At 36.2% G+C, this 10,004-nt stretch overlaps 1 protein-coding gene across 3 annotated transcripts; it reads right to left on the bottom strand.

Annotated features, from left to right (window-relative positions):
- Positions 1-7,746: 7,746 nt before the first annotated feature.
- Positions 7,747-9,608, bottom strand: LOC110925974 (monosaccharide-sensing protein 1-like). Of its 3 annotated transcripts, XR_002584894.2 has the most exons (4): positions 9,490-9,608; positions 8,348-9,005; positions 8,024-8,084; positions 7,747-7,891 (listed from the first exon to the last, which is right to left on the bottom strand). XR_002584894.2 is itself a non-coding variant. In XM_022169759.2 (2 exons), the coding sequence occupies exon 2, from the start codon at positions 8,878-8,880 to the stop codon at positions 8,380-8,382; it is 501 nt and encodes a 166-aa protein (XP_022025451.1). In that variant the 5' UTR covers positions 8,881-9,005; positions 9,490-9,608; the 3' UTR covers positions 8,102-8,379. The 3 variants fall into 3 exon arrangements, 1 of the variants encoding a protein (XP_022025451.1); XR_002584893.2 differs by lacking the exon at positions 8,348-9,005 and having other exon boundaries at positions 9,490-9,600; XM_022169759.2 differs by lacking the exons at positions 7,747-7,891; positions 8,024-8,084 and having other exon boundaries at positions 8,102-9,005.
- Between the last annotated feature and the right edge of the window lie 396 nt (positions 9,609-10,004).

The following is a 10,004-nucleotide window of genomic DNA, read 5'->3' as shown; positions in this document are numbered from 1 at the left end:
CAGCTGTATGAATCTAAATGATAAAACACATTTGTATGAATCTGCTTGCTGTTAAAACACAGCTGTATGAATCTGAATTGCTGTTAAAACACAGTTGTATGAATTTGAATGATAAAACACATATGTATGAATCTGCTTGCTGTTAAAACACAGTTGTATGAATCTGAATGCTAAAACACAACTGTATGAATCTGTTTGCTGTTAAAACACAACTGTATGAATCTGAATGCTAAAACACAACTGTATGCATCTGCTTGCTGTTAAAACACAACTGTTTGAATCTGAATGCTAAAACACAACTGTATGAATCTGCTTGCTGTTAAAACACAACTGTATGAATCTGAATGTTAAAACACAGTACCAAGAACATGCTGATAGATTCCAGCAAGAAAACGAAGGAATGGTTGATATTAAGTGAGATAAAAAATCGAAAACAAAAAATTCCGAAATTTATGGATAGTTAGTTATTGAAGATAATTTCCTAAAATAAAAATAGATTGTTAAAGTACATAAATGCCCTTTTAGATAAAATCCTTCAATGCCACATGTCGCGTTCTTATTGCTTCCTAGACTTTCTAGGAAAAACACACTTTCCACCCAACTCCTACTATATATATATATATATATATATATATATATATATATATATATATATATAGGGGAAGGTTTAAATGAGAACGCTAAATATTGTGAGAACCGTGAGAACAAATGAAAAAATCACGAGAACTTGAATCAAAAACAATTCAAATTCAAAAATTTTTTCTACACTCATTATTATTATTCGAATACAATGTTAGAAATTTAATTTACACGTTTAAATTTACGTAAATTCGTAAATAAAATTTTTTTTACACATGTGTAAGTTTGCCATTTACACATGTGTAAATCTGTTATATTTACACATGTGTAAAAAATCTAAAAAGAATGATTTTTAAAGGAGAAACAAATTATTTGATGTTGTAAATTCTTTTTTTGATGTTGTGTCTTAATTACAATGAGGTTTGTATTAAAAAAATTAGTTTTGATTGTTTTTTCGTTCGTTCTCACGGTTCTCGCAATATTTAGCGTTCTCAAGATAACCCTCCCCTATGTGTATATATATATATATATACATGGAGTTGGTTGAATAGTAACATTCCCGTATAATTTCTATCTACTCCACTCACAACCATTCCTTATAATATGACATAAATAACTCACTCGTATATTTTTACACAACCATCCCTTATAATACAAGTGACTCACTACCTATTTTAGGGAACCAATGTAAATGCTCTAAAAGGCTATGAAACATGTTTGACTTTTGAAAGTCCAACAACCTACTTTTGAACTTTGAATTGATTTAAATCCGTCTCATTAAAAAATAAAAATTAAAGAGCTATATGCTAGTAAAAAATAAATCCAAAGAGGAACCAAGAATTTACAGAGGCATTTAATCAAATGGATGGTGTGCATGATTAGAGTTATGAAATAATTAATTATCTAAAATTACACTTGAATAAACCAAGTCTTACTTCATTAGTTAGAATCCATATGATCACGCTTTGTTTTTGGGCTGCCCATACTCTTTAGTCTTTACCCATGAAAGGAAATCGGACTGTGACACTCCGATGATTATCGATCAATTCTTAAGGTGACATGTGTCTAGAAACCCTCCACATAATTCACAATATTGGAAGGAAGGGTTAAAAATCATAAAAATAATAAAGAATTGAAGTTGGGGGGCTAAATGGGAACAAAAAGAGAAATTATTTGTTTATGATGGTCCCTTACGGACCACAAGACAAACCAATGAATTGTTTGATTAAAATATATCAAAATATGATCGAACGAGACTCAAAGGAGATAGAGTACAGAAGTTCATCTTTGTGGCGATGCTAACTAGTCACTGGATCCTAATTCGTTTACGTCATAACTAATCATAGGTATTTTCATTTGAAACCGAGAACATGACAGTCTAACTAGGAATTATAAAACAGATAACGTGCAATTATCATGTTTTGAGCTGGCCGAAGATATGATACTTCAACTACAATTAAGTTGACTTGTTCATCATTTTAATATAACTCTAGTGTGAACAAGTATTATCATATATGTACCTAAGCAATATTTAACGAAGGTGAGCTAGCTAGCTAGGAATATTTATAAATGGTGACATGCGAATCATGTGCAATTACCATGTTTCGAGCTGAGATAATAATCGAATCCTACTCTAAAATAATAATATAAGAAGATCACATTGATTGAGACTTGGGTGACGCCAAACTATATTTAAAGATTAAAGCCATACAGATCCAGTGAGAAATCAAATTAATTGTGAGATGGGTGCTATTTCCCTTAACAACATGTTTCACGTCTATAAAATAATCATAGAGAATTTGCAAGCCGGCTATGTTATTTCCCTTAACAAACTGAGATATGTTGCACGACTCTAAAAAAATAATAATACACACTTACTGAAAACTTAAAAAATAATTTGATTAACTAGAATTGTATATATTTCTGCTTTCATCATGAATGGGTTTTGTCCACATTATAGAGGTGTTAATCGAATATATCTTTTGGGTTTGGTGTTGGTTATTTTCAATTTAACTGATGTAACCATATTCGTAACCGAATTACATATCGGGTACTCGGGTGTTGGTTATTCGGGTTTTGGGTTTCATACTACATATATATGTATGAACGTGTAGTAGGTTGAAATAAATAAACAAATTTTTACGAATATCCCTAAAATTAATAACATAGTAATTGTGTTTAGAGTTAATTGCCAAAATATATCAAATATGATCGAATGAGACTCAAAGGAGATGAGTTGTGGCGATGCTAACTGGTCATCGGATCCTAATTTGTTTAGGTCATAACTAATCATAGGTATTTTCATATTGAAGCTGAGAACATGACAGCCTGACTAGGAATTATAAAACAGATAACGTGCAATTATCATGTTTTGAGCTGGCCGAAGATATGATACTTTAACACAATTAAGTTGACTTGTTCATTTTTTAATATAACTCTAGTATGAACAAGTATTATCATATATGTACCTAAGCAATATTTAACGAAGGTGAGCTAGCTAGGAATATTTAGGGTCCTAATATTAATACATTGTAAAAACTTATTTATACATGGTCACTAGTACAAAAATGAACAAAGGATGCTATGGGTGTTTTCAAAAGATGTGGTTGGTAGGTTGCAACCGCATCTTTTGATTCATCTAACAAAGTCATGTATTTATTTAAAAAAAAACATCGCCCAAAAGATGCGGTTCTAGTGTAACCGCATCTTTCAATTTCGCAAAAGATGCGGTTCTAATGTAATCGTATTTTTAGCATCTTTCAATTTCGCTCTTAAGATGCGGTTCTAATATAACCGCATTTTTTACATTCACTAGAATGAATCTACATCCACTGACCCATTCAATTATTAATTCAATCTAGGGAAAATTACGAATCTAGCCAGGAAAATTGGTTGACCACCAAATTAGCCAGCTCATGCCTCTTTGGAATAGGGCATCCGCCATCTAATGCGTCCGCCAGTAGATGATTGACACGTGGCAAAACTTAGTGGAAAGGTCAGCCGCCGACGCATCCGGTCCAAAAAGTAGGCTGATGCGTCCGGCTTAGCTGCGTCAAAATGCAAATGGCTGGCTCGGCTCAGTCTGGTTGAGTGGCTCGTTGAAGCAGCTTTTAGACGCGAAATGGGGCATTGGGATGTGTTCGACGCATTGTGGCGCATGGGGGGCATCGGTATCCGTGATTTTGTTTTTCTTATTTTATAAAAAATTCATTTACATTTTTTTCTATTTACATTTCTCCCTCCTATATATATATTGAAAAAAATCAGATTTATTTCAATATTTTCTCTCCATACCAACTGATTTTTAAAAGTTTTTATAAAATGCTTATGTCATTGTATCCGCCATTTGATACTCTCCAAATAAAAATCAAGATGTTTAACAGTTTTGAAGATGACGTTTTCCTGAGCTTTAGAAGTGCTAGTGTTTATGGGTGACGGGACCTGCCACTAGTGCTCGAAGAGATCGTCGTTGCCATTTATTGTAGGGGGTTTAACGAAGAAATGTGAAGAACTCACCTACAAAGGGAACGTTGGATCACTTCGTGTTACCGGATTTCCTCGTCCACGTCCTCCACCGCTCCTCCTAAGGCCCCAAATTGTTTAAAAACAAAGAGGAATTGGAGACCGAGCTTTGTGGAGGAGTTGGATCACTTCGTGTTATTGCTTAAAAAAAAAAATTTTATTATTGTTTTCCTTTATTTTTGTAATTTAATTTAATTCTGTAATTTAATTTGTTTGTTTAGTAAATAAAAAGTTGTACGTTATTTTTTTTATTTAACATTATTATCCATATGTCCATCTATATATTGAAAAATTTTTATCTAGTATATCACTTTAGAAGAGATGGGTGGTGGTGAATTTGAAGAATTTGAACCCTCGGGGTATTGCAACCCACCACCATGCTACCCTTCATTGCCACCAACCTACCGTGACCCGCCAGTAGCCTTCCCTTCACCGCCAACCGGCTGCCGGGCACCGCCAGCAGGCTGCCCTGCACCGCCACAACACCACTGTACACCGCCAGCAAACCACTATACACCGCCACCAGGCTGCCATGCAATGCCACCAGGAAAAACATTTGCATTAAGATCAGGACACTTAAAAAAATTCGAAGAACCGGCCGATGAACCAACTTGATCTTCAACCACATATAATTTAAATAACTCAAGAGGGTTTGTTTCCCAAACTTTGGATAAAAAAGTTAGATCAGAATCATCAACTATATCAATGGGATCGTTAAAATTTGAAATTTTGTAAGATACACGTGTGATGTTTTGAAGACCGGTTGACTCACTAAGATTTTTTAAAAATGTATTATAAGAAACTGTAGTAGAAGTCTCAAAACCACGTCTAACAGAATCTGCTTGGACCACGTACTCTAGCCTCCCATCAACGACTTCCCACTTGCCACCACAGTAAACAACAAATTTCATTGCCATATCAATTGAGAGAGAAAACAAAAATAGGAAGATGTATTTTCTAATCTAAAAATAGAAACGCACACATTTATAATAAAAGTAAAAAAAAAACCAAAAAAAAAACAAGTAGCTATTGTTTTTGTGGTCTAATGCGTCTCGTAGACTCCTCGGGTAGACGCCTAAATAAACGTGATAAGACGCATCACATCATCCAGCTACTGACACTGGAAGCGCCTCGAAGACGCATCCGAAGCAGCCTTTAGGGGCATGGCTCTGACAATGGAAGCGTCTCTCAGACGCATAGCAAGCAGCATTTAGGGGCTTTAAAAGCTGACATCGGAAGCGTCTGGCAGACGCATAGGAAGCAGCTGATAGGGGCAACCAAAAGCTGACATCGGAAGCGTCTGTTAGACGCATAGGAAGCAGCTGATAGGGGCAACCAAAAGCTGAAACGGGAAGCGTCTGGTAGACGCATAGGAAGCAGCCGATAGGGCATCCAGCTCTGACAATGGAAGCGTCTCGTTAGACGCATAGGAAGCGTTTCCAGCGACGCATAAAAAGTAGTGCCCAGCCAGACGCAACAAATTCAGCCGGACGCAAGCTACAGTGGATGCGTCACTTAGGCGCCTTCGAAGCAGCAGATTTCTCTGCCCCAATCATTGAAACATTCTTGCCACGTGTCAATCATCTACTGGCGGACGCATTAGATGGCGGATGCCCTATTCCAAAGAGGCATGAGCTGGCTAATTTGGTGGTCAACCAATTTTCTTGGCTAGATTCGTAATTTTCCCTTCAATCTATAAAGTCTGACAACTTGACTTTTATATACATAAATTCGAACTACCATTTTAACCTTAACTAGTTATTTTTCGCCCGCGCGTTGCGGCGGGACCCAATGACTACAAAAGGCGTGTCAGCAACGGCAAACAGATACCAAATATCAAAACATAAATAAAATGACGTGGTAAGGATAATCACTCCGTCATAAAAATACAATTTTAAATAACCTAATATATAATAATAATAGGACCCACACGTCCTACACGTTGGAAATTCGATTGTTTTCAGTTCAGTTATTACGGTGCTAACACGTTAAAATATGGATGAGCTCGGTACCGGTAACGGCAGCGAAAGTACTGATCCGGAAAATCATTGAAATTAGGTGCCGGCACCGAAAATGCTCGGTACAATACGATATGGTATTTGAAGGTAAAAATCAATAAATACAGGTATGGTGCTAAACCGGTGTCAAACCGAAAGTAACGATTCTGAAAATGCCAAGAGGTAGGTACCAAATTGGTACCAAAAATGATTTGGTATAATAAATTTGGTACCGATACGATGCCGATTTGTTTACAGGATTTGATACGATTTGCTCATCAATATTCTAAATATGCAAGTTAATTTTACATGTTACAATTCATTCATTACAGAAAAAGACAAAAAAGAAAGCAAAATAAGTTGTTGTGTATATAAAACCTCATTCAAACGAAATACAGTTTACTTACTGTGTGTACAAAAAGTAATCTAAACGGTGCAATTACTTGCATTGCTGCGTTGCTACAGGATTTGATGAGCTCGGTACCAACCGGTACCAAAAATACCGTTACCGAAATCCTCAAAAGTGGGTACCGGTACCGAATATACCTAGTATGGTACGGTTCGGTACCGGTCGGTACTGGTACGGTACCGGATTTGAGGGTAAAAACCGGTGAATACCTGTGCAGAACCGGTACCGAAAATACACCGATTTGGTAAATTTGAGACCGGTACCTATACCCGATACCATTTGCTGATCTCTTAATGATGTATTCCATTCTAATTTTAATTTAAAAATAAATTATAAAGCACTGTTCCCGTTACAGAAATCCCCAAAAGTGGGTATCGGTACCGAATATACCTAGTATGGTACGGTTCGGTACCGGTCGGTACTGGTACGACACCGGTATTTAAGGGTAAAAACCGGTGAATAACTGTACAGAACCGGTACCAAAAATACACCAATTTGGTAAATTTAAGACCGGTACCTATACCCGATACCATTTAATGATCTCTTAATGATATATTCTATTCTAAATTAATTAATATATATTAAAAAAGAAAGTGAATGAAACACTGTTCATTCAGTTTCTTTTTTATTATATGTTAATAATAATATAAACTTAAACTATTTATAATATATACAAATCAAGTGACATGTATCTTAAATATTTATTTTTAAAAAATAAGATATTTATAATATTTTGACTACACACGTATAGTCAAAGGAATAGGAGAAAGATTTCAAAAGTTTGAAAATCATCATCTTCTTCCATCGTCTTCCTTTAATATCTCAAACAAACATTTCATATTTTTCATATCTTTTTCCTTTAATACTTGAAGAAACGAAGGCTCGTCAAATTTTTATCATCTTCTTCGTTTTATCTTATGTATACATTAAACTAAAGGTATTATTTCATTTATTGAAATTTTATTTTAGTTTTATTGAATATTATTAATATATTTTGTTATATTTAGGTGAAGGTCGAATTTTACAAGTTTTTTTAGACATCTCATTCAATCATCAAGCAAAGGTATGAAATTTTAACTTTATGTGGTTATTTGTTATGTGTATGTATATTTGTGTGAATACCTTCGGTGGGTCGTAAGTCGTGTTGCACGTTAGGTCAAACAACTCGTCTATAGAGCAACAGGAGCCTACACTGATACCAAATAATGTTGACAGGAAACCAAACACTAGAGCTACATGTGAAATAAAAGGAAAAATCATCTCATCGCTTGCAGCGACGCCAAGTTCATACATAAACACAAATCGAATAACGCATAGCCAAAATAGTAGGATGCCCAATCCGAACGATAAAACAGCTTAGCGATAGTTGAATCCGATTGAAAACCTGTTCATTATCAAAAAATCAGAGTAAAGTTAATACAAAACCACCAAGACATTGCAGAATTTAGGTCTACTTGAGGAAGAAAAGAAAACTAATTAGTACATAACGAAGTAGGCGAGATTGAAACGTGCTTACGCTGTCAAATGAAGAATATTTAGCTGAAACAGCTTAGTAGCATGTAAATGTGACCGTAAACCTATTCATTAACAAAGATTCAGAGTAAAATCAATACAAAACAACTGATAAAGTGATGCGGTAGCTCAAATCTAAGATATTATACAACAAATAAATGAAAAAGTGGATATAAACTTGTGGAATTTGGTACAAAATTAGCAGCAGTTGTAAAACTTGTTCATCAACAACAATTCATAGTAGAACACAACAAAGAATCCAGATCCTATATTGAATTATCTTTATTTTTCACCGTGATTACCATACACCTCAAACATAACAATTCACCTGTTGTAGTATTTGAATCCCAACACCAACAATCAATGCTTGTTTAATACCAGCTTGGAAAGATCAGCCCAACTTGTCACATCTTTAGTAGACTGTTGTGGTTTGATCAGACCCGACTGAATCGGGTTCTGAGCCATCGTATCATCTAAACAAAGAACTGATCTACTAACAAGAGCCGAGGCCCGAACCCCGTCACCATCATCCGCAACCGGGAGTGAAGCAATGGACCCGCGTCTGGATTCTGCACCACCCTCCTGGTGCAAGTAAATCCGCTGCAACCCGCCCGCTTTCTTCCCGTCTTCGGTCTTTGTATACGCCAACTGCCACCCACCACCAATCCCTATCACACTATTCGACTCGCTAGGCTGATCTGTGTTTAACATACTCCTAGAAACCGGAGCAATCATGTCTTTATCTACACTAGTTGAATTAAGCGATAGCAACGGGGTTTTTACATTATCATTAGTTTCGTCCACGGATAAGTTCCCATTTTCGTGATTACTCTCTACATCCGGGTTTATGCTGATCGCCATGAAACATGCTTCCGAATTTTGGGAAGATCATGCTTCCGGTTTCGTTCTGTTTCTCGTGAACACTTCCGAATAGAGTCACCATTGGATCCATCATTTGTGCATAGATGGAACATACTGAAGTGAATCTACAAAACAAGGGTTTACAAGGTTTTTTGGTGATATACCAAACAGACACCACAGAACAAAACAGAGGTTTTCAGGTTTCAAATTACAATGTCAGTGTAACAAAGTTTTTGTTTCTTGACAGTAATTGTTGACAAGAAGTACTCACAAGTGACAAGGGATATATAAGACGGAAAATCACATGGTCATACCAATTAATACTTCATCTCTTCTGGCATATAAAAAAAAACAGTTCTGAAATAGAAAACTAATCAGATCAACTAAATCCAAAACATTCACATAAATTCAATGAGAACAGTTAAATAATTGAGTAAAATAGAAAACAGATCAACTAAAGCCAAAACATTCACATAAATTCTGATACTTATGATACACATATTAATACTTCATCTCTTCTGGCATATAAAAAAACAGTTCTGAAACCTAAGAATAACAATTTGGCAACTTGTTATCGAACTAGAGTTTGAACTTTGAATAATAAGTTACCTCAAAAGAGAAAGTGCATATTTCCTCCGATGGTGGCTGATAAGTAACTATGTGTGTGATTCAATTAGGGTTAGGGGTGGTGTTGATGATATTTTTTGAAAACCGAATTGAAGAACGAGGGAAACTTAGTTAATATCGGAGGGAAAGTGAAAATTTTAGGAAAATTATTGGAGGCAAGACCATGAGGTATGGTGGGGCGGGGGTTTGGGGCATGGGTAGACACGTGGAGTTCGAGCCCCTTCGCTGACGTGTGCGTGGGGTATGGCGGGGCGTGGCTAGCCCGGAGTGGCTTGGCCAGGTGTATTAAAATAAAATAAAAAATCTAAAATTAAAACATGGCCCGCTATGCCCTAGCCAAGCCCACCCGGGGTGGTGACTTGGGCGTTTCTCTCCAACTCACGCCCGGCCTTAAAATCCCGCCCAAGGGGCCATGCCCAAACCCAAGCCCGGCCGGGGTGGTGACTTGGGCGTTTCTCTCCAACTCACGCCCCAACCCACGCCCCATAGTCTAAATA

This window comes from Helianthus annuus, chromosome 11 (assembly GCF_002127325.2).
Source record: "Helianthus annuus cultivar XRQ/B chromosome 11, HanXRQr2.0-SUNRISE, whole genome shotgun sequence".
In the NCBI taxonomy this organism is placed as follows: Eukaryota; Viridiplantae; Streptophyta; class Magnoliopsida; order Asterales; family Asteraceae; genus Helianthus; species Helianthus annuus.
The sequence above is the reverse complement of the archived record's forward strand: the minus strand, read 5'-3'. Positions and strand labels throughout refer to the sequence as shown.